The sequence below is a fragment of the Pleurodeles waltl genome, chromosome 1_1, assembly GCF_031143425.1.
Source record: "Pleurodeles waltl isolate 20211129_DDA chromosome 1_1, aPleWal1.hap1.20221129, whole genome shotgun sequence".
Lineage (NCBI taxonomy): Eukaryota > Metazoa > Chordata > Amphibia > Caudata > Salamandridae > Pleurodeles > Pleurodeles waltl.
The window spans coordinates 323,176,240-323,202,020 of record NC_090436.1 but is presented as its reverse complement, the minus strand read 5'-3'; the positions used below and the strand labels follow the sequence as shown (position 1 = coordinate 323,202,020).

The 25,781-nt window shown below is 44.6% G+C and overlaps 1 protein-coding gene across 1 annotated transcript in view; it reads left to right on the top strand.

Moving 5' to 3' along the window:
- Positions 1–1,725: 1,725 nt before the first annotated feature.
- Positions 1,726–25,781, top strand: part of LOC138284067 (3',5'-cyclic-AMP phosphodiesterase 4D) — a 1,206,532-nt gene continuing 1,182,476 nt past the window's right edge. Inside the window, exon 1 of the mRNA XM_069222486.1 lies at positions 1,726–3,081. Within this exon, the coding sequence (XP_069078587.1) occupies positions 3,035–3,081 (47 nt within the window). The 5' untranslated portion in view covers positions 1,726–3,034. The remainder of the gene's footprint in view (positions 3,082–25,781) is intronic.

The following is a 25,781-nucleotide window of genomic DNA, read 5'->3' as shown; positions in this document are numbered from 1 at the left end:
TTTTGGAGTGGAATAAGTTTCTTATGTGAACAATGACAACTTCTGTTTTTTGATTTTAGTCTCTCTGAGCTTCATTCGATCTTTAATTACTACTCAGCATAGATGAGCTCTAATAAACTGTAGCTCACTGTAGCAAAAGTGAGATTAGGGTGTTCGGACATTATAGCCTCTGGATGCACCCCTTTTGGCCCGCTGACATGGGATGTTCACGCTTTCCTGTTTCCATGGTTTATCTTTAGAAATGAGTGAGACTAAAAGATCAAGTAAATTCAGTAACATTCTCATTTTTCTTCCAAATGAGGCTCCTGGTGAGGTTTTTTTCCTCTTATTCGCTTACATTGGAAGCCTTGTACTCAGAGCACCAACGCTCTCCAAGATAGGCTATGCCACAACGTACTATTTGGTTTACAGTGCAACCAGGACAGGACTGGCAATTTATCTCATCAAGCATTTCACAAGAAGGCTGAAGATACTGGAGACCGTTCTTTGAAAACCTTGAATCTCCTCTGCCCCTCCCTTCTACTCCCGCAGGTCTTTTGCAGCAGACACTAGTGGGGTTTGAGGAAAGACAAAAAGAGAAAGCGGAAGTGTGGCTGGTTTGAACATTTTTTCCAGGACAGCTTTTGCATCCCAGGTGGGCTCTGCCATCTAACATATTGTACAAACTTCATAGAGCCCCAAAATGGTGGTTTGATTTATTTTCAGTCTTCGGAAATTCAACTATTTCTCCAGTGGATATCACAGTCTCCTTTGACTTATACGGAATTGTCTTTAATGCCGTGTATTTGACTGAGATGTAAGTGCCTTAAGGCCCAATTGTAGTTGTTGTAGACTGGTCCGCTACATTCCTCTATGCGCCATATGCTTTGATGCCCCCTTCCTGCTCACCACCATGCCCTAATCCAGTGGGGGCAGAGAAGACGGCAGCAGAACTTTCTCTTTTCTAGGTCCCTCATCTTTGGACCAACATGCCTTAAATCAAATCTCCAATCGCAGTACATTTCAAACAACACATAAATCTCGCCTGTGTTGCTTGTCCTGGTTCTCCTTCAACATGTCAGTTCTAGCACCACGATACCTTTGGGCAACCAAAGCGCTTAGACATACCCTATTCATGCATTCATTCATTCAGTTATTTACAGTTCAAACGGCCATTTACTGGCCCAGGTGGACATTATGCAAGAGGTTTTGGGTCTCTCCTAACCAGGCTTGACAACAGGCACTGCACAAATTTACATAACGAACACTGGCAGACACCACCTGCTTATCTCTAGGGGTTCAAACAGATGCACATCAGTGTCCTTAATGGCCCTGAGAGTTTACTGTGACGTTTTCCTTCCAAAATGGCAACAGCGGCGCTGGGGTTCGGGCACGGTGTTGCGCAGGAATCCAGAAAGGAGTAGGAAAGCATCGTGGCACGCGTGCACTTTTAAACTGCAAGACTTTATCTTGACACTCCCTGTTCAAACATTTATGTTTATGGCGTTTGTGAAGACAGTTGAAAGTGCAGCTTGTTTCCAGGCTGAAGCTTTTTACGTCTAACTAAAAGCAACAGCATGCAATTGCGGTGAATTATTTTTAATACGACAGATTTGTAGTTGACTCTGTGATGCGCGCAGTTTTATTCAGAAAAGGTGGCCCAGAAAGGAGTGTGGAATCCACTCTCTGTTGCCTTATGTTTTTTCCTTCATAGCCCCGTGCTGCCTCGCCCCGCCCCGTGATTTCACCCTGACTGCACTTGGCGGATTGCGAGACGAGCATTCGCGGTGACAGGTTTCCGTTTCACCCACTCAGTGGTCCCCGTCTCGTCCCCTGGCTGAAGTTCAGGGTGATGCGCTTCTGCGCAGGGGGAACCCACCTAGAGGGGCCCCGTGACGCTCGCACATCCTCCTGTCAGGCAGCGTTCACTGCAGGCTGAAGGAGCCGATCCTGCTGCAGAGCACGAGAGTTCAGTGCCACACTGACTGCCCGCGTCCCGGCCGAGCCGCCTGCACCAGCCCGGCGACCCCAGGGACCCAGAAGGCCGTGCCCGCACCCCCGCACTGGAGGGCAGGCTGCCTGAGGTGTGCCCCGCCTCACGTCACTGTCCGCACGACCCCCAGCCCCCTGACAGCTATCAATGGACCTGGCAGGCAAGGAGAGGCGAGCCGCTGCAGGGACAGAACATATTCCTGGAATATGTGGATTTTTTCTGGGTTTTGTTTTCATTTCATACATTTAATCGCGTCTGCCGTGGCTCTGGCAAAATTCATGGCATCTCTTGCAGCACAGGACAGCTGAGGACTGGTGGTATCTAAGGGTCGCCTTACTATGGGGTTATGTGCAGGCAGCGACTTTCCATATCACACCGGCCCAGATGGGCTCCGTGCAGGAGCTCCTGCCTTCTCGCGCCATCCACCGAGGGGGGACTTTGAGTGATGACGGGTTTCGACGGCAGAATGGAGCTGGCTTCCATTGTACCCGCAGTTAGACGGGAGCGCGGGTCTTGCGCACGGATTTACACCCGGCTGTCAAGAGATGAGTAATATGTGCCTCCGAAAGAGGAAAAGGAGCCATCCTTTACTTGCACTGTGTTGCACGGAGAAGCAGCATGAAGTCGCACAGTTTCCTAAAAACACCTCTCTAGGATGGGTGGGGAAAAACTCAGCTTTACTAGCTTGGTCCCACGGAACAAAACGCTGCGTGTAAAGGTGTTTTAATTGAAACTAAAGACAAACTGGGGGGTTTACGTCAAGTCAGCGTTTGCCTTTCCCTGGGCCATGGGATACAGACCGGGCTTTGGTATATTGGGCTGCGGTGTGGTTTACAGTTTCAGGCACTCATGGATGGACATACGCTTGAAACACCTCCTCACGGTTCTTGGATCATGCCCTGGACGCTATGTTTGTGGAAGGCGGTACTGCGGGCAATAACCCAGCCTTTCCGCTGCCCTCGCGGCCTTTCATGTGTATGAGATTCGTATGTGCCCGTCCTGGAGGATGCTACCATGTGAGCAAGTGAAGTGACTCCGCTGATGCTGCGAGCACTGTGAAAGATGATGCACCTGAACAATTTCCCCTTCAGGAGGCATTCGTGGATATGGTGAGTAGTCGATAGCCCCTCCTCTGTGTGTGGAGTCAGAAGTGCGATCAGATACCGGGGGATTCCGCGAGACGGCTGTGGATGCCGTCAGAGGAGAGGCACTGCAGTGGGTGACGCTTCAGCGCCCGTCTACGCGCAGCAGCATCAAGCCACGCTTGCGTTCCCCAGAGCTCGGGGGGAGGGGAGCGCTTAAGGGAGGGGGCTGATGCTTTCTTGGCTGCCTTTAACATATAATGACATTGAACGACAATGACATTCATTTATATTTAACATAGATAAAAAGGATGTGTCCACCTGTCGCTGTGCTAGAGAACAGTGTGTCAGCAGCATTCAGCGTGTCTTGTTTGTTAAGTAACCCACCCACAAAGGGCTCAGCATATAAGGGACAATCGTAGTAAGTGTGGCCTCCACTACAGCTTTAGTTCCTCCGTTAGACTGGTGTGTGTTGCCCACCTGTTTTCTGCCAAACCGGCACCCCTTCCTGCCATTAACTTGTCATTTTTAGTTTAAACGAGGGGCCTGTTCACTCTCCCACTCATTGTTTAGCCTTGGAAGGGCTCCTGTTCACAGCCACTCCTGGCTAACGCCTTGTGAGTGATCGAGCACGTATGGAGACGCGCGTGGCACTGCGCAGATTGGAATCCTCAGAGGAACAGTTCAGGACAGTAGATAATCAGTTTCAGTCAGCATGTAAGAGCGCACCATTACTCAAGCGAATGGGTGCACGCTTATGCTTCTTGAAGGATCTAAGCAAGGTCATTTGGTATTGGAAAATATTCCTCACAAAATGTTGCCTTAGTCATTTGTAATGGATTATTCAAAGCTTAAAAGAAAAAAAATCATAGATACATTGTAGAATCAAACATCTGCGGGTCTGAAAGGCCCCCAGTGGGTCGTAATGTCTAGTCCCCTGCTGTGCAATCGTATGCTAATGCACTCATTAATTTGTCAAGGTTATGTCTGAAGCATAGTAGCCGTGAGCTTCCAACCACATTAGACAGCAGTGATAGAAGGATTCCATGTCTTCTCATATAGATCCAGAACAAATGTATAATTAATGCAGCTTACTTACCTCACATAGATCCAAAACATCAACTGTTGTATGAATGTGTGCTTTCTTACTTACCTCATACAGGTACAAAACCTTACCTATTGTGTGAATGCCTGATTCTTTACTTACCTCACATAGATACTAAATATCGCCTGGTGTCTGAATGTGTGCTAAGTTACGAGTCTCACATAAATACAAAACATCACCCTTTGTATGTGTGTGTGCTTCTTTACTTAGTTCTTTAAATAAAAGAATCCTCTTTTGTATGAAGGTGTGCTCTCGTACTTACCCCATATAGAAATCAAAAATCACCCGCAGTATCAATGTGTGCTGCCTTAATTTCTTCATATAAATAAAAAACAGCACCTTTTGTGTTAATGTGTGCTTCCTCACTTACCTCATAGAGACAAATATCACCTGTTGTATTGATTTGTGCTACCTTATTTACCTCATAGAGATACAACATGTCATCTGTTGTATGAATATTTGATACCATACTGACCTCAGATAGATACAAAACATCACGCCTCGTATGAACATGTGCTACTTTACTTAACTCATATAAATATCACCTGTTGTGTGAAGCTGTGTTTTCTAACTTACCGCATATAGATATAAAAAGTAATCTGTTGTATGCGTGAGCCACCGTACTTACCATAGATTGGTACCAAAAAACACTTGTACGAATGCGTGCTACCTCACTTATCTCATAAATAAAAATATCACCCCTTGTGTGAATGTGTACTACCTCACTTACCTCATATACATTAAAAAAATCACTCCTTGTGTCAATGTGTGCTACCTCGCTTGCTTCAGATACATACTATGCATCACATGTTGTATGACTGTCCGTCATGTTACTTAACACATATACAGATCACCTTTTGTATGAATGAGCACTTCCCTACTTGCCCCGTATAGATACAAAACATCACTCTTATACATATATGGGCTACCTTACGTACCATAGATTGATACCACTCATCACTTGTTGTATGAAGATGTTCTACCTTACTTACCTCATATAAATAAAAACAACTGTTGTATGAATATGTGCTTCCTTCTTTACGTTCAAACAGATACCAGACATCAACCCTTCTATGAATGTGTGCTGCCTTACTTACTTTGCATAGATACGAAACATCACATGTTGTATGACTGTCCGTCATGTTATTTAACTCACATAAAAATCACCTATTGTATGAATGTGAGCTCCCGTACTAAGCTCAATTAGATACAAAACATCTCCTGTTGTATGCATGTGAGCTACCTTACTAACCTCACTTAGATACAAAACTTCTTCAGTTGTATGAGTGTGAGCTACCTTACTAACCTCACTTAGATACAAAACTTCTTTAGTTGTATGAGTGTGAGCTACCTTACTAACCTCACTTAGATAAACAACTTCTTCAGTTGTATGAATGTGTGCTGTCTTCCTTCTCTCACCCTTTTTCATTTTCTTTACAGTTTTTAGAGTTTTATAAGGCGTGATCGAAGCCCCAAAGTTTTCTGGAATGCTGTGCCTAACACAGCGAGACACGTCTATGCATTGTTCATTTGACGTAGTTTACAAAACTTTATAAACATTATTATTCATTGATTATAAGGCAAAATATTTATATTCCGAAGTCATTGTCCAGTTTCCAAAAATAGATTTGAATGTCTGCATTATTTACTTGGAATGGAAAATACATATGCCTACTCTGGCTTTGCAAAAAAATCCATATTTCAGAGTGAGATGTTTATATTTAGTTTTCAAATAAAAGAGCTTTTTCTTTCTACATGGAAAACACCGACGAGTTTGAGCTTAAATTCATTTGCAACTGCATCTAAATGCAGATAGTTAATTGTTTTACTGAAATAGCAGCTATTTCTTTAAAAGAAGAAGACAGGTGTAAATTACCTAATGATGTATTGAATCTGTTCCAGTGTACAAATGTAGCTAATTTTCCCCTTGGGTAGAAATTCCTTTCAAGGCCTATTGGCTGCATAACTGTACCTATCTTTATAAATGTTTTATGTACTCTCTCCCTCTGTCTGGTTTTAAAGACTAAACACAGTCGGCACTTTCACTATATCTTCGTGTACTTGATCAAGGCTTTTCAATTATTTTAATTCGTTTGTCTAATTTTACACATTTAACTGAACAGAATAATCAGGTCTTGTTGCTTGAAAAACAATTAAGTTATCTTATTGTCAAGATTTCTTTCACAAAGTATTTTATTACCCTCAAAATAATCTACAGTGATTTAATTTGAGTTGTTTAGCTATGTACCGCCGTAAACCTACTTTGGAAATCAATGCGGAGGCTGAACCACGGTTCACAAACCTCTGGCCTTTTGAGGGTCCCACACAGGGTTCCAAAAATGTGCTTCTCGAGTTGCAAACTGAAAGACTTAGTTCAGGTACAACGGGGCGGACATTTCAAGGGCCCTGTTCTCCCCATATGGTGGCTACCCCGCCTCCACTCATTTCATTTTTCACAGCAAAATCACCAACCTGCATTCTGGGTTTTCAACTGCAAAAAATGTTCCACTGCTGGCAACCAATGAGATGACCTTCTGTCCTTCACAAACTCAGTGGCTACATGTTTACTGATCTACACCAGGGCTGTGGGACTGTGGCCGCAGTCTTCATGTTAAATTTAGTTTTAAACTGTGTAGTACTTTGTTCTCCATCCTTGCAAACTTCCTATGGAGCTTCCAGTTTTAACCGTGACCTTTGGGGCTTCCAGCTACAACTTCTTATCTTTCTGGACCAGTCTAATCCAAGATGAAAGGAGGTGAACATGTTTGGGGCTAAAAGTGCCACAAATAGTGGATGATACGTTCATTTCTTTGAGTGCCCTTTATGATGCACCAGTGTTGTAATTGATGATGCCATATATGATTTAATCACTGAGGTCATCAATTATGCCATTTCTTAAGTCATGAGCAGCTTATAGTGGTATTTATATATCCAAAGATACCCATAACAGGCACAGTTCTTTAAGTTTTGTTTCATAACCATTATTTCCCATAAACTGATATTTTAATTATTTTTTTAGTGGACAACTAGAAAAGGTTTTAGTTAATATTTTGAGGATTGTAATAAGACTTTGTTCAGATCACATTCTGCGGATTCGCAACACAGGGTGTGGCCTTGTTCATGCTGTGTGGCAGAACCTATGTCAGCGGAACTGGTAGGCATGGTCCCTAGCCATATGATTTGGGTGCTTTGCCAAGGCAATGACTTTGGCCATGCTCTGTGCTAAGTATTTGCAGGGCATGACCTGTGGGCACTTGGTACACGGCATGTCTTGTCGCAAATCCTCACCAGCACTGGGTTTCCGACAGCAAGCATGGCCTTCAGCGAGTTTCCATAGACATAAACAAACTGTTCATAACATTTCTAAACATTGCACTTTTATTTCTTTATTATTGACACGGTTTGTAGTAAATGGTTATATGTTGGTATTTTTCAACAACCTTTCCAGTTGTTTATCATAGCCACAAATTACTCCCATGGCCACAGAATAGTGCCAGCATTTGTTTCACACAGTGGCTGTGCGCCTTGGGCTTTTTCAGGTCTTGAGGGCTGTTTTGATATATTTTCAGTTGTTATCAGACATGAAATATTGACATCAAATGATGTAAAGATGATTATGTCCTGCTGCCTACGATCTGTTTCTGTCAGTGTGATGTCTTCTGTGTCTGTAGTCAATAGGTCTTAAAAATTCTACCACATTCTACTTCTTTTACTCTCATTTTCCAACCACACAGTACCACTGGGAGGTGATGATTCTTGATGTAATCTTCCTCACAATCGCCTTCATGCTTGGATTAAAAAAAAGTACAGAAGGGCGAGGTCTGATCAATTTCTGGTGAGGAAAGAAATCAACCTTCTCTTTCTCTTCCACACTGAAAAGTCATCCCCGCCATTCATGAATACAGCCAACACCGCTATCCTCAATTACTCCCAACAAATATATGCATGTCAGGAGCATTATTCCTTACTGGACACTTGTGGACAAATGGTATTTATCAGGTGAGGTATTGCTGCTCCAAAATGAAGGCACTCATAATGAGGTCCTTTGACTGGGATGAGTAGATTGTGCAGGGTTCATATATAATTCATTCTTCGTAAATGGTCAGTCTCAGACAGATTATGGAAACTGTTTCTGGCACAGTTGCGTACAGCATGCAATGCAAAAGATTCCATATTCCTGAAAAATTGCCATGACCATAGCCTTACATATAGTGCAGCTTATAATTATATGGAGGCAAAACACCCCTCTGTATGTATCTGCAGACTTCTCTATTGCATACTCTTGAAGCAGTGACTGTGACAAGCCGTCGCACACTTTGTAACTGAATACTCCCCTGCAACTTCCGCAGATAGCTAGAGGTTAACTGCAAGAGAAAGAACAGTCTGGGACTCATATGCCTTTATCAGGCTCTCTCGCCAACCCATAAATGCAGATGACCATTCTGCTGGGCCTCACTTTCACATCAACCTCTAGTTAACCATAGAAGTTTCCCAATGTGTGGGTCCTTGGGATTTTTTAGCTCTGGGTCAAATGTTTCGTTATCCCATTACGAACACTTTTAAGAGTGTAGGTCTGTGAAAATGCCCACATGTGCACAAATGTGGCAATGCACCTCTTGTAGTGACACGTTCGGTATTAGAGCCATGACTTTCTGGCCCCTTCCAAATTGCCAAAGAGTGTACATGGAAAAGCTTGAGTGAAAGGGGTATGGCAACTATTTCGGTACCGAATCATCCTCATTTAATAAGTAGCACTATGATGCCTGGGGCACGTTTTTAGCAGAGTTAATCGAACCATAAATAATTAGCGAGCATAAGAAAAGCTTCAAGAAAAAAAGTGAGCTTCTTTAGGGTTCAAACTCGGAACACAAACCCAGCCTGCAGAACACTTTCCTCAAATTACCCCATATCTCCAGGAATACATTTGCTTTGAAGCTGGATCCAATATTTTATGATATAGTTGGGGGGCATGCATCCTTTGTTTTTAATTTACAAACTTTTTCTCATTTCATTCTATTCTTTTTCAAAATAAGCCATGGGAAGGGAAGCTGACCCTTTACACCATGATAGATTAAATTGTTACTGTGGCCTCAATGCCTTTGGGCTACTGTTTGTGCTTTGCAAAATCTTCACTCGCTCATTGGACCTGGATTGTTGGTTCTATAACTTTATCTTTTTCAAAAGTGAATTCAGATGCCTAGCAGAGTAGGGGCAGAGGTGCTGCCCCAAACCTACCAGGCTGAGTGGACTTGCTGGGACTCGAGTCTGTGACCACAGCATTGAACACAGATCACTGGAGTTGATCCGTGGTTCCACTGAGTTGCCAAACAGAGCTTGGACACCAAGTAATGATTTGGCATCCTTAACTGCAAATTACTTCATCCTAACTTAACCATTGCTGTGTCACCTCTCAGTGCTGGAAGGTGGTTCAGGGCAGAGGCGTTTTAAGACATAAACAAAGTGGGCTCTGGCCCAAGTCTCCACCCTTTCGGGGGGAGGGGCTCACACAATCAGCTCTGTTCTGCAGAGAGTCTTTCCTTGATGACCTTGAATAATTATTAAACAGGTTGTTTTAAATACCATTTTCCTTTAAGTTATTTTTATTGTGGGCGATGTGTGTGAGTCTATTTCAGACATTTTGCGGAGGAATGTTGTGTTTATGTTTCACGCAACATCCATAAAAAGGTTTCTTCAGGATCAAACCGGGACCTCACATTTGAGAATGGGTGAATGTCACAGAGATTATTCGCAGTAGTGTACTGAGCTTCTGCTGTGTTACAATAGAAAACACACATCCCTGAATATTAGATGTAAGTACATTTAGAACTTGAACAAGTGTGTCTGTGCAGGGTCAGTGACCTGGCCAAAGAGGGCATGAAAGAGCAGAAATTGGTTCATAAATTCAAAGCTGTTCCAAAGATGGGCATGTAAAATACGTTTAGCCCAGGGCCCCCAAAATCCTTAAAATGTCACTGATTCAGGGTGAGATAAAGTGCTCCCCTAAATAAACACAACATGGCATCCTACATTTAGAGTAGGGATCGAAGATATTGATTGCAACACCTTTCGTTTTAGCACTTCACCAAAGCGATGTGTTTGGAGACTGAGGATACTTGCCAAGGTGTGGGACACTCGTGCAAGCTTGGAAGGTTGTGTAAACAGCCGGCTGAGCAGGAGTCTGTGTTTTATGCCAATGTGCTGTACCTTGTGCTCCATGCTTTTTTAAACTCGTTGTGTCAGCCCTTTTGGTATATAGTCCTTTATTGATTCTTACAACTACAGACCGTGTATGTGGGCTGCTTGACACCAGTACCATATATTTCTAAGCAGTTCCAGTGCCCAGGGTGTGACATACTCGCAGTTATTTAAGTTTCAACAGTGATACTTGCATTACACATGCTTGGGTAACAACAACTGGACTACATTAACTTTATTACAACCAATTCGAGTGCACTCTACCAGAGAACTCATGTAACCAGCAGAGGCTCCTATTGGAGCATGGACATGACTTGTGTTACCTTCTCAATGTTTTCTGAGATCCCCCTCTGGGCAGCTCAGTCCCCTCTCACAGGGGATGGGTGGCAGAGTTAGCTTCAAACCTTTACAAATAAATACCGCACTCCGACGAGCGTGGAGAAGACAGTACATCAATCTCAGCCTGGGCCAATCTCCACAAATATGCCCCCCAGCCCCTCCCAGCCGTCCATGATATGGCGATGGGCCGTTAGCCAAGCACTAATGCCAGGTCAGTAATACGTGTTTTTGTTTTCTCGTCTGGGCCAGTATACAGATCTAGGCATGTTTTGGAATCAGTCAACCTGTGAGTGCCGATATGTGTTGGAGTATTGCATCCCAGTACCTCACCGTAGCCATCCAGCGCCACACCATGAGCAGGAAGTCAGCGGACTCTTCCCCGCGCCTGGGCCACGCTGTTTCCAATCCTGGAAACATGCGGCCTATCCGCTGTGGGGGGAAATACTTATGATGGAAGTAGTTAAACTTTACAAATCGCATTCTAGCATTTCTGCAGACCACAGACCCCTTTAACAGCTTCTAAGAATTTCACTCATTGTTGACCTGATAGTTCCACACCTAACGCACTCTACCCTCTCTCCTTAAGATGTCCTCTCCGCTGCACAGTGCTGTGTAGTAGGGTTATGTAAAGTGATGTGACAGCATGCCTGCTAAAACCATGAGCCAATTAATACTTGAAATGGTTTGCAGGTAACTGGCCTGGAGGTGCCTGCTCCACACAACTCACGGAGGAGGTTGCCTAGTGCGGCGTGGAGTAGAAAAATGCCTGATCCCATTTTGCATGTCCTTTGTAAGTTGTGGAAGGATTTCTGTGCCCCTTCTGCAAATAGCTCCCCGCACACTTTTCATGCCCACCTCCGTCCAGGGTTGTGAATTATGTAAGTCTGGTAGCACCGTGCTCTCTAGAATGGACCACAGGGGTAGTTCTGGTACATACTCCAGTGTTCTGGGGTCACCCTCTACATACCTCTTCCAGCACCAACGAGCCATCCAAAACAGCAGATTGGTGGCTATCCACTTCTCCCAAAAGGTCAATCACTAACAGCAAACCATCTATGAGTGCCTGTAAAATCTGAGTCTCCGGATAAGATGAATCGCTAGCCATCACATTGGCCACTGTAGCTGTATAGTGTAGTTCATAATCGGAGCAGATAGAACTCCCTCATCCTGCGGGTGGTAGAGATTGGTCAGCTGCATCCTGTGCCTCCCCGTGGGCCCATATCTTTTCCGATAATTTGGTCCATTAGTCTTTGAATAAGGGTTGTTTCAGTATAATAGGTAGTGCTGAGAAGAAATGTGATAACCTAAGGAGTATCAACATTCTGCATATAGCTATGTTGCCCATAGGGTAAAGTTGTAGAACGTTCCAGAAAGGGAGGGAGTTTGAAATCAAAGTTAAAGCCTTGAAGATCAAACAGATCTCTTCCTGCATGGTAAATATGCACTCCCAAGTATTTAAATGTTTCAGTTGCTAAGTGTAGCACCATGTTCGGCAGAAGCCAGTGTTTGTTGGCTTCTCTGGCGGTTAAGGGAAAGAGGATTGACTTTTCCTAGTTCTTTCTGAGGCTCCATGCCCTTCCAGATTTTCCCAACATAGTCATCACTGGGGCGAGGTTTTATTTGGTAATCATCCCCTCTCACAAATATTTATCAAGACATCATCTGCATATAGTGACACAATGTGCCATTCTTCACCCATCTGTACCCTCTAGTTGGCGTGCCCACACTCTCAAGGCACATGCTAGTGGCTCTATAGACAATGCAAAGATAAGGGGTAAAAGTGAACACCCATGCCATGTCCCCCTATTTATCTGAATAGGGGATAATATCAGTCCCTCTAGGCTCACTCTCGCCCCAGGATCTCTGTAAAGTGACTCACTCATTGTAAGAATCCAGCCCCCAGACATAGCCAATGTAGAACCCCCAGCAAATAAGGCCAGACTAGAGTATCAAAGGCCTTTTTAATGCCCATGGATGCCACACAGTGATTCTCGTGATGGCACCTGACCCAGTCCATGATCCCAAATAATCGCCTGAGGTTTAAAAAGATGCTATGGCCCAGGAATAAGCCATTTTGGTCACCATACATCAGAGTCTGGACCAATGGTAGCAAGTGGTTCACTAATACTTTCCCCAGAATTTTTTTGTTTAGGTTCAGTGATAACAGTGGCCTTTGAGAGCAAAATCCTACAGGATCTCTACCCGGTTTCAGCAAAACCACAATTAAAGCCTTCCTCATGGACTTGGGTATTTGACCAACCATCTTAGCTGACTTGTACATCTTTAACAGGTGCATTGCCACTCCTTGTCGGAACGCGTTATAGGTTTCTGGAGGGAGGCCCACTAGGCCTGGTGTCTTACCTCTGCCCATATGGGTTATCGCCTCCTGCATTTACCTCCGGGCTGAGGGAATGCTCTAAAGCAGCTCTCTGGGCTGCATTGAGACGAGGAAGGGGAAGTGTGCTTAAGTTTTGTTCTAACCCCCTGTTCATTTAGTTTGGTCCCGTGGGTGTAAAATGTGACATAGTTCTCTCTGAAGCCTTAATTTATTGTGGATTGTGCATTGACCATCGTTCCCCATGTTGTGTGGCTTTACCCTCCCTATATTCAAAGCATCCCAGACTATGTTGTCTTGTAGTTCAATTGGGTTGTGGAAAGAGCTTGTCGAACCTGTACTCGTGTCTACTGCCTCACATTCTAATTTGCAGATGCAGTTCTCCAAGGTGTTGAGTTCCTGCATGAGGGTGAGCTTTATCCCATGGAGTGTCCTCCTCAGTACCACCTTATGTGTATTCCACTCTATAACTATATTAAATACCATCCCCTTGCTCTCTGTGAAATAGTGCTCTATGTTCTGCCTAACCTCAGTTGTGGTTAGCGGGTCATGCAACATTTCTAAAGATAGTCTCCAAGTTGGTATGCAAGTGGAAGTGCATCTTCAGGGGATGGTCAGTTTAAGGGGGTTATGGTCTGACAGCGTGTGGCCCAGGTACTCTGTGTCCATCTTTTTATCCATAAGTGGCACACTTTAGTAAAGCAGAACTATTCTTGTGTGCAGAGTGTGCATTCAGGAGTAAAATGAGTACCCTTTGTCAGTCGATGCATGGCTCTCCACGCCTACATTCATCGCCTATTGTGTCAGTGATTTAGATGCTGCTAGTGAATAAGCCCAAAGGATGGGGGGGAACTGATCTATTATTGTTGGCTGTGCTAAAGTTCCCCTCCCCACTTGCAGGATAGAGTCAGGCCTGAGAAGAGAGAGGTGGAGTATGTTGAAGAATGCCACGGCTCTCGTGTTGGGGGCGTACCCCGCTATCAGTGTTATTCTTTCCCAAACAACAACTCCTCTAAAGTTATGTAACCACTGTCCGGGCCTGCCCTGGAGTGTGCCACCTGGAATGGGACCTTAGGTGCAGGCCACATTAGTACCAACCTGGCATAGTTAGAAAATGTCATGCCTACCAATGCGCCACACCATCGTTTGCACAGTTTGGCAAGTTCTGCAGTAATCTTATGCATCCATTGTAGGCATGCAAATTATATGCCTCTGCTCTTGAGATATGCATGGATTCTAAAGGCGTACCCATTCCTCACACATTCCAGGTTAATATTTTGTAATGAGAGAGGGGACTCGCAACTGTGTCAGGCTTTGTGTCCCTCTAATGAAAAGGATTTGCCTTGCCGCCTCTGCATTAGGCCTCAGTTGGCTACATATAGCCCTGTTTCAGCCTGATTTCCAACATATGCACTCTAAGTATAAAATGTAGGAACCCGAACTCCCTATCACTGGCTGAGGGACCGAACTTGCCTCGTCACAAATCTGGCACCTTTAAGTGGTGCCCACTTAACATGTCTATTCACTAGTCAGTAGGGGTGTAACAGAGTTATGTATTCTGTGCTTAGCACTCCTCCCCGGATGCCTTCCAGCCTCTGTATACCATCCCCAACCTCTCTCTCTCTCTCTCTCTCTCTCTCTCTCTCCCTCTATTTCTCAAAAAACTCCCATCCAACAGTTTCTTAACACCTCAATCCACTCAGAATAGGGGTGATATATCATACCACAAAGGATAAGTAGGTGTCCATCGGTCACTCAATGATGTCCACTGTCATGGATGTCAGCACAGGGTCCAAGTGCAGGGTAATTATGGGCTCTTCCCTTTCGGCATTGTCTATGTCATTATGTGAGTCCTAATTGTCTCTCAATGTTGATGTTCTGGAGCTGGTGTGACATTCGATCTCCTCAACAATCGTGACTCCCTCTTTCAACACTTTTTCCCAGGTCGGCCGACCCCGAAGTCACCTATGGTGTCATTCTTTGTGTGTCCAGATCTACCAATGATCAGCAGGTCACTGTGGCTTCTGTCCATGGGTGTCCCTTCAGTGTCCAACTATATACATGTCTCTGCCGGAGTTTCAAGGAAGTGTACTTTCCCCCATCTGTGATGCGAAGTTTGACCGGGAATATCAAAGCATATCTTATGTTGTTTCCTCAGAGGTGTTGTTTAATCTCTCGAAATGACTCCCTTCTTTGTATCTATGTTGTGTAATCCAGGTAGATGTTCACTTTATTGTTCTCGGCCACCTAGGACCCCATGCTCTAGATGCCTGTTGGATATGTTCTTTGTCCTTGTTATTGAAAGACTGTGGACCATCCAGAAAACCACTGCAAGACTCATACCCGACTTCCTACACTGCACCCACATCACACTGCACCTCAGAAAGTTTCACTGGCACCCCATTCACAAGTACAGTCAATTCAAATTTCTCATGCACATGTACAAAACTCTACACAGCACAGTGCCAGAATACCTGAACAGCTGAATACACTTTCACTAACCCACCATACACGCTCTGCCTCACTCACTCTCTTGCAAACATTCCCTGCATCTGCAAAACCAAAACCGGAGGCTACTCATTCTCCTACATTGCATCCAAGACATAAAAAGGTCATCCTCAACACATCAGAGCCTTCTCCTCACTTCTTGAGTTCTGAAAGAAGCTGGCGGCCTGGCTCTTCACATAAGCACCTGGGGTACCAATGACCTGCCCAAGTGCCTGGATATCCTCAGGGGTGATTACTGAGCTATACAAATCAATACAACATAACGTGTCTGGCGGTGTTGAGTCTCCCCTTCCAGAAGGAGCCAGGTGGGTAAGCAGACACATGCAGGCAGGCAGCCCTATTCACTCGATCTCTCCACACTGTGTCCAATCCTCTTTTTCAGCTCATGGAGCCTCCAAGGCCGCATCCAGCTTCCGAGTTTTGGAGCCTGATGGCTGCTGGTCACTCCCTCAGAGGGGCCAAGAACTCTTGTCTCTGTCTCTTGGGTCTCTGGAGAGTAGTGTAGGGGGAGGGCCCAGCAATCAAGGATCAGGATACTGATCAGGGGCATATGGTACAGAATGCAGAGCCGATCGACTTACTCGGTCGCGATCTTGGCCACATCCCAACTCATTTTGGTGCTCATGGCTTCTCTGGAGTAACATACGAAAGGATTCCATAGACATTTTATTTTAACTAAATTGTATTAATTTTTAAATCATTCCAAGAAGTTGTTTGTACATATAGATCAATGGAATATATTGTATTTTATGATGACTAGTGAGATGTTTTATTGTTTTCTACATTTCTTTTCTTTTAACTTAAATAAACTACATTTAAACTGGTTCAGAAAATTGGATGTTCTTAAGTGCAGTGATATTCAGAAACAACAAGAAAACTGGCTTGGTCATGCAGACTTTATCTGATACCAGCTGGTATGTGTATATTTTGTTTGAGCAGCCCTACCCTTCGAATCTGTGCTGGCGAGTGAACTTACTTCATTTGCGCACTCATGCAGCACACGTTCTGTAACATTCTTGTAATCTTTTTTCAGTTTCAACTGCTTGGATACCTGAGACTGATTCTTTTAAGGCAAAGGTAGTTTTCACATGATTGTGCATTGGCCGGCTTCTCCTGGAGCCTAGTCAGAAATTGGAGCTTGGGCACAGAGAGCATGCTTATTGCTCTTGAGCCATTCTGCCATTTTTAGGGCATTAGCAAGGGTGCCATAGGTGATAATGCAAGTAAGGAAGATGGGCCCCCTCCAGGGCTAGATTGGTGCTTTATGTGTGTGTGTGTATGTGTAGTATTACTATAGGGCAAACCTAGCCAAAGGGCAGTGGAGTGCTGTACGTGCTCAAAGACAAGGATACAGTTAATGAGTGATAAGAGAGGAAGCTGAGTTGTAGGGAGTTACAGCATTTTGATGCAGTGTTCTATAAAGAGGTGAGTTGAACTCTTTCTTATATTGAATCAGAGTTCAGGTGATCCTTATAGATACAGTGATTTTGTACAAGATCCTAGATGCATAGATTAAAGGGACCTGCTGTCTTGTTTTTACTTTTGTACTTTCTTAGTCTGGAGTCTGATGCTGCCCTGGCTGCAGGTGAGACAAGAACCACCAGAAGTGGTGAGCTTGTCTGCAAGATAAGCAGGGGTGCTGGTCATGATGTCTTTGTAAATAATGCAGATGGGTTTGAAGGTGGTTTGGGCTGGCAAAGGGAGCCACTGGAGTTCCATCATGATGGGGCGACATAGTCATATTTCTTCAAGCCCTCAATGAGACATGTTGCAGCATTTAGGATGCTCCAAAGGAAGAGCATTATCACCAACCAGATTGTTAGAAATAGGATTCCTCGTTGGCTGAGGTCTGCACCCAGGCCATGCAAGAACCATCACTTTAGACAGGTTAAGCTAAGTACACACTGAAAGATAACCTGTGATCACCCTCTGGTAGGTTGACAAAGAGCAGTCAAGCTTATCTATGGAGGCAATGTAGAAAGTATTTGTGCAACAAACACACACACAGTAAAACAATGAAATCACCACAATAAAGACTCCACACAATTTTAGAAAAATAGAGGATATTTATCTGTATAAAATAAGACCAAAACAACAATAATAAAATGTATATTTTTTAGGAAATGGACGTTTAAAAAATTAGCAGATAAGAATGCAGTGTTTTAGGAGTTCTTTAGTTTTCAATAATGTATATCCGGTCACACCAACCAGTGTATGTTGCCTTAACGGAAAGCAGAACAGTGTGAAGACACTGGCCGCATTTGTGTCAGTAAATAAAGACCCCGCTCCCGAGATAACACAGTATCTGGTCCGGATACCTTGAACCAGCAAGATGAGCTGTCAATGTCGGGGCTCTTGAGGCCCTGTCCTCCTCTCGGGGGTCGTGCTGAATCATCCACATGCAGCACTGTGACTGTCTTCCTCTGAAAGGGTAGTGGAGCACATCATTGCTAGGAAATGCTACAGGTCGAGGGAGTCATCTGAAGCAGGACTTGCTTGACTCTAAGGAAAGAAGGAAGGCACCTGATCTTTCTCCCACCCAAGTGCCGGTTCAGCACAGCACAAGCAGGAACAGTCTGCATAGGTAAAGTGTAGCTGCTGGACTCACAATGGCAGAGACTCATGGCAGCGAAGCAAAATCTTTGATGGCCCTGAGATTCAAGAACAGAGGGCAAGCCAGCAAGCCCTTGGAGATCACTTAGAGGGGAGGCAGAGTCCTTCCAGCAGAATCAAGGAGACTCAGGGCAATAAGCAGAAAAGCAGTCCTTCTGGAAAAGCAGTTCACATGAGTCCTCTGAGCAACACACCAGTCCTTCTGATACAGGTTCATTTCAAGATCCAGAAGTGTCTGATTTTAGGGGGTCAGAGACCCAGTGCTTATACTCAAAAGTGGCCTTGATGTGGGGGTGACTTCAAAGGAACTCTCTAATGTGCACAAGGCTCCCTTTCAACCCAGTCCTGTCTGCCAGTCTTGCTATGGGGGTGGGGGGGTCCGCCCTTTTTGTGTGGACAGGACACTACCTTTTGATTTATTAGGATGAGCCTCTCCCATTCTTTCTGCCCAGGGCGTCCCATCAGTATGCAGATGAATGCAGATGCAGTTTAGTGTCCTATGTTGTGGCTGTCTAGAGAGAATGCAGAAATGTAGCTGTCACCCAGCCCAGCCCAGCCATGTATTGGAGACAGGCTGTCAGATACACAGACCAGTAAATGCAGAGGAATGCTTACCTTCTAAAAGTGGCATTCCTAAAATAGTAATGTTAAATCCGCCTTTACCATTAAAGAGGATTTACCATTACCATTCTAAAGATATGAAACATGACAAAGCTACTCCTGTCTGATCAGGAATTACAGCTTAAATATAAAATAAGGAATTCCCAATGCTAGCCTATGAGAGTAGTAGGCCTCACAGTAGTCAAAACAAAATAGGCTGTTTATCACTACTAGGACATGTAAAACATAAAGGTACCTGTGCTACATCTTTCTTACATAGCATCCTGCCCTTATGGTTACTTAGGGCCTACTTTAGGGGTGACTTATATGTACGAAAAGGGGAGTTTAAGGCTTGGCAAGTAGTTTTAAGTGCCAAGTCGAATTGGCAGTAAACTGCACAACTGCAATGGCAGTCCTGCAACAGGTTTGAAAGGCTACTTTTGTGGGTGGCACAATCTGTGCTGCAAGTCCACTATTAGTATTTGAAGCACAGGCCCTGGGTATATGGTATACCAGTTTAAAAGGGACTTACTAGTCATTCAAATATGACAGTCAGGTATACACTAATGTCGTCATGTTTAGGGGAGAAGTACATGCACTTTAATACTGGTCATAAGTGGTAAATTACTCAGAGTCCTAAGGGCAATTAAAAGAATCAGCAAACATGAGAGGCAAAGGGCAAAAAGTCTGGGGAAAGACCACCCTAAGGATGACAGGTTTAACACAGATGCAAGAACACGAGGGCGTGAACAGGAGCTCTGAAATCACTTTCTGGAAGAAACAGTTTGACTTTCTTTAGAATGGAGAGCTGGTAGCAGATCATCATTGTTTAATTGGCAATGTGTTCCGTAAGGGTGCAGTTTGTGCTGAGGGTGAATCTAAGTGACTTGGCATTCAGTGAACATTGGGGTTGCAAGTTGTCATGGTTCATCTCTTTGAACCAGGTTTGTACTGTACCTTTCTTGAACTTGGCAAACAACAGGAATTCTGTTTTGGTTGGACTGAGCTTCAGATAGGTGCTGGCCATCCAGGTCTGGATGATCTACAAGCAGTGTTTGAGGCATTAAATGTCTGAAGCCAAGGAGGAGTTCAAGAAGAGTTGTGTATCACTGGTATATTGGTGAACCTTGATGCTGTTATCTGTGAGTAGAGCACCAATCGGCTGCATGTAAAGTTTGGAGATGACAGGAGACAGTATAAAACCATGGGAGACTCCCCAGGGTATAGGGATCTTTTGTAACCTGGAGGTGCCCATGTGAACAAACTGTTGCCGGTTAGAAAGGTAGGATTAGAAACAGAAAAGGACACTGATGAAGTAATCAGGATCTAGTGCCGGTTCCTCTGGGAGTGGGAGGATATGGGCTCTCTCCAGAGATTTTGGGAAGATGCCTTGAGTGAGGGAAGCATTGACAATGGCATGTAGGGGTAGAAGGGAGCCTCTAGAGAGAGCTTTAATGAAGGAAGATGATAAGACATTATAGAGTGGCTTTTATGGAGTTGAGTATGTCAGCCAGATCTTGAAGAGATAGGGGGTTGAAGACTAGCCATTGAGGGATTCTACAGGAAGGGGGGTGTAAGAGATGAAGCAGGTTTGGGGTCATTGATGTGCTCTCAGATCTTCGGTATTTTTTCACCTAAGAAGAGGTTGATTACACTGGATTTTCCTGTGGGGTTTTTGGGGAGGTTGATGGCACCGCACTTTCCTGTTGTTGGATGGGTGATTAGGTGAGTCTAGCAGGAAGTTTATGCATCACTTCATTGTCTTAAACAAAGTTATGCTTTGGCTGATGCGATGAGCTGTCTGTGTTTTGCATTGAGGTCCCTCAGTATCAAGAGATCCTTTCGAGTTCTGTTTTTCTTCAATTTTCTTTCCTTTTTGCAGCTGAATCATTTATTGTCAGCAAAGTCGTTAGAATGCCAGGGTGCTGAATGCTTTGGCTGTCACTTGCATGATGTATTTGGGGCGTAGATGTTCCAAACAATTGTTGAAGTTGTTTACCGGGGGGTTGGAATCAGAAGTGTAGCTGGTAGGAGGAAGATTAGTTTAATCATTAGAACACGTCTTTGAAGAGTCTAAAGGTTTAAGCGTCTCTTTTGTGTTGATAGGGCTCTGAGCAGAGAGATAGGGATGCCAAAGTGGTCGGTCCAGTCCACGGGTTTGGGTGGATTGCATTGAATTGTTGGTGATGTTGAGAAGACAAGGTTGAGAATGTGGCCTTTGTAGTGTATTGGTTATGTGACAAGCTGTACCATGATGAGTGTATCAGTGAGCTTGAAGAGGATGTCTCTTGTTTTTTAGCTTGTGTTGTCTGCAATACTGAAGTTACACAAGAGGGTGGTGTGGGCATGTCAGATGGGCGAGGTGGAGAGGAGATCTGAGAATTCATCACTGAAATCCTTGTTCGGCGTAGGAGACCTATATATGAGATAGAAGTGGCGGTCTGAGTTGCAAAGAGTGGAGAATGGCATCTCAGCAGCTCCTTGGATTTGAGATTTGCTTGCTGGCCTAGGGTACAGGAACTAAAGGATGTATGGATGAGTGAGGACTCTTCCCTTTTTTACGTGCACACCCACACAATGGATGCTGTCGTCTGCGGGAATAAAGATGTCTAGGATATGCAATGATGTGGGTGTGAAAAATGTTTCTCTGATGAAGAGAGCATTAAGCTTGTAATAGGTGATGAGGTCATATGTGGCTGTTGGGTGGAGTAGTGTAGAGCATGTGTTAATGAGTGTGAGTTGGAATGTGTGTTCTATTGGTTGAGGGTGTACGTGTTTGGGTTTATGTGTTGTGTGAATGCCATCTTAGCGTCTTGGTTGTTTACATTGAGCTATGATTGTGGGAATATGCAGTATGAGGTTCTGGGGGACGCCCATGAGTATATCGTATCTTCTAAATGTCAAAGGAACAAGGGTTGTGGCCAAAGGCCTTTCCTGGCCCTAACTGAGCCAAACAAGCAAGGTGTCTTTGTCAGCTCTCTGATGGTAAGGCTTGAGCAATGGGCTGACTGAAGAGTGATGTCACTTCCTGTGCAGATGGGTATGTGAAATGCAGTAGTGTACTTTCCTGAGCAGGTACAATGAGGACTTTATCCAACTGTGCATTTCCCAGGGGTGCAGGAGTATTTGGAGGTTGGTTTGGAAGTTAGTGGCTTCTCCCTCTTCAGCTGCCCAGGCGCGGGGCTGGGGTAGGCACACAAAGAGCATGACAATGTATTAAGAGAGGAGGGAAGAAGACGAGGGGCTGGTTTCAGTAGTTTTACCAGGACTGCTGCTGGTTCCCAGTTCTTTGATAGTAAAAAGCTATAATTGTGGTGCCAAAGACTCCTCACGCCCTTGGGCCGGTTGCAGCGGTCCCCGCTACACTATTGATGTCTATGTCCCTGGCCATGTATACACATTTATTAGAAAGGCAATTATATCCCTGGGGAGACGCAGTTTCCCCTGCATAAGTAAGGCATTTCGTTCACAGCAAGAGTGATACTTTTTGGTCGACGTGCAAGAAATTGTTAGAGATGATTTTGGTGAACTCTACTTCTACTTGTGAAACCACCTTGCAAATGATTAAACAATATAGGCAGGTACAATGCGATTTCACATATCTAGCGCTCATCCCAGAGATTTCTCGTTCTGTTCAGTAAGAGTTAACCTTATCTGAAGTACACACATAGTTATTGCAAATACTTGGAGGCCTCTCTGTCGCTGTGTTTTCTCATAAAATCCATCTCTCTCCTGTCATGGTGCACAAGGGGGTCGTTCTGAGCACAAAAGCAGTCGCTTTATCACGCAAGCCGAACTCTAGTTCACTTTGTTAAGCCAAGGGTTTGTCAAAACTTAAGCTGTAGCAGTGGAAAAACAAAAACCTTATCGCACAAGCTTTGGCTCTTCAGAGATGAAAAAACATTCCACAATTTATGAAGTTCAAATGCGTACTTGCTCGTTCCTTGTGCCATGAAACAGAGTAATGACGGAATTTCGGTTTATCCTGGCGAGCTCCTGATGCTTGTCGTTGCCAATGAGGTCAAAGGTCGAATAGAAATCCAAACAGAAGGCACTGTGGTCGCACAGTATTCGCTTCAAGAAACTTCGGCCCATATTTATACTTTTCGACGCTAAACTGCGCTAACGCAGTTTAGCGTCAAAAAGTTTTGCGCCGTCTAACGCCATTCTGAAGCGCCAAGCGGGCGCCGTATTTATGGAATGGCGTTAGACGGCGCAATCAGACCGGCGCTGCCTGGTTTGCGTGGGAAAAAACCACGTAGACCAGATAGCGCCGGCGTAGGGGGAAAATGGCGCATGGGCGTCTTAAAATGGGGCAAGTCAGGTTACGTCGAAAAAATCGTCTTAACCCGACTTGCGCCATTTTTTAACGACGCCCATCCCCCATCAACATGACTCCTATCATTGTAAAGATAGGAGTCATGCCCCCTTGCCCAATGGCCATGCCCAGGGGACTTCTGTCCCCTGGGCATGGTCATTGGGCATAGTGGCATGTAGGGGGGCACAAATAAGGCCCCCCTATGCCACCAAAAAAAAATATAAAAAATAAAAAATTATACTTACCTGAACTTACCTGAATGTCCCTGGGGTGGGTCCCTCCATCCTTGGGGGTCCTCCTGGGGTGGGCAAGGGTGGCAGGGGGGGTCCCTGGGGGCATGGGAGGGCACCTGTGGGCTCATTTTGAGCCCACAGGCCCCTTAACGCCTGCCCTGAGCAGGCGTTAAAAAGTGGCGCAAATGCGCCGTTTTTAGCCACGCCAACTCCCGGGCGTCTCTTTTGCCCGGGAGTATAAATACCACGTAAAGTCCTGGGAGTCATTTTTTAGACGGGAACGCCTCCCTTGCATATCATTAACGCAAGGAAGGGGTTCACGCTAAAAAATGACGCACATTCCGGGAACTTTGGCGCTATTCGCCTCTAACGCCATAGTATAAATATGGCGTTAGTTGGCGTTAGTTTTGCGTCGAAATTGCGTCAAAAAAAACGACGCAATTTCGGCGCAAACGGAGTATAAATATGGCCCTTCGTTGCTGAGTTTAATGTTAGAGTGAGTGCAGGTGGAGAGATGGCGCTGCTGAAACCACGAATTGCACTGGTGTGACTCAGCAATTTTACACCGGGTGAAAGGGCAGTTTGGCATTTAAAATGACAAACCCCTATTAAATTAAACAAGTGCAGTGTTAAGTTAGTGCAGATGTCTTCCTTGTATTTTTCACTACCTGATAAGCGCAAAATGACAGTTCCATCAGTCTGTCAGTGACATTGCTACTGTAAAATTGTCCAAAGCAATGCATGTAATCCGGCCTCTGGCTAGCTGCGGTTCTTCGTTGAATATAGCTGAGTGAAGGTGAAGGTAGGGCAGACAGTGTGTGGGCTGTTTTTATGGGTTGCTTGTGGGCCTGTTTTAGGTCTCGTGGGCTGGTTCTTTATGGCTGAGCGCAAAGCGCTCTGTCCCTGGTGTAACCTCTCTGTGGGATTTTAACCACACCCATGTCAAGCCCATCAGTTTGGTTGGTTCATGGACTTGCCTTTTAAAATTAGCAGATTTAATTAGTGAAAGGCATGCAAACATCATGCCTTTTTCGGTGTTTAGCCCGCCTGAAGCACACCGCCCAACTACTGAAAACATAGGAGGCTCCATGTTTTCCATGTGGTTTTTGCATTACTTTTTCTCTTTATTTCGTAGGCAGCACGATCTTACTGGGCAGTAGTAGAGTGCTTTGCATGACATTGACCCTGTAACATGGATAATTGCACTTTTGCCGGTTATATGGATAATTGCACTTTTACCGGCTACCTGGATAATTGCACTTTTCCTGATACGTTTCACTGCAAGCAAACTTCTGTTTCCTTTTGTGTGTTTGCTTTGCGCTCATGGTGGCCGTTGGCTCTCTTATGTGAAACTGTTTTACTTTTCAGTTTATGTGGCAAGAAAAGTCCGGTTAGGAGTTTACAACGCTAATAGGTTTAACTCGAGCAATCACGAGACCCATTGCATTGCAAATGCTTGTTTTCTGTCGATGTCTCTGCTATTACCCCAGATATTGCCTGTAGTAAGCATAGATGCATTTAGCCTTCTTTATCTTGATGAACAATTACAGTAGCGTTATACTCGCCCAAAAGCGCTTCAACGCCTCATAAGGGGTACAATACAATACAATAGACAGTGTGTCTTTACAAATTCAAAGCTACCCAGATTTGCAAATGTGGGACACGTTCTTAAATATATGATTCACTAATGAGGGCCACTTTTATTTTGGTGTTTGAGCCTATTTCCTGTCCCAGTGTGGCTCCGAGGGGAGGACATTCACACATATTTTCACAGCTGAAGGTCAAACAGTGCAAGCTGCAGACTCTGCATCACCGTGAAAACATTCAGGACTCGTCACAGTTTAGATTTTGGTGATGCCTTGGACCTAACTCCTGAAGTAGTAGCTCCCCTTGCAGAGGAGCACGGATGTCTGCCTAACAATTTACATACCAATGTCACATGTGAACGAGATGTTTTGGTGGGTTCCAGAATACCTGAGATTTGACCTAGGTGATTGACTGTTATATAACAGTGCTTGCCTGCTTCGATGATCCAGGCATAACCTTGATGGTTGATGCTATACTGTGCTGTTGGAGTGGAAAGGTTTCTCTTTGAGGACACTTAGGAGATTGTTCGCTCATAAGCCTGCTCCTCATACGGATATGCCACAACACTTTCTTCTCTCTGTCTGCATATTAGGGCCCATATGTATGCTTTTTGTCGCAAAACTGCGCAAACACAGTTTTGCTGCAAAAAGTTTAGCGCCGGCTTGCATCATTAAACAACGCCAACCGGGTGGCATATTTATTGAATGGTGCAAGCTGACTCTAAACTTGGGCCGGGTGAGGGTTGCGGTAGGGAAAGAGGGGGTTGTGCATCAGAAAATGACGCTAGCACTGTTAGAAGCAAAAAAAAATGTCTCTAACCAGAATAGCGCCATTTCCTGGTGCACAACCACCAAAAACATGACTTCTGTCATGAAAGGACAGGAGTCATGCCCA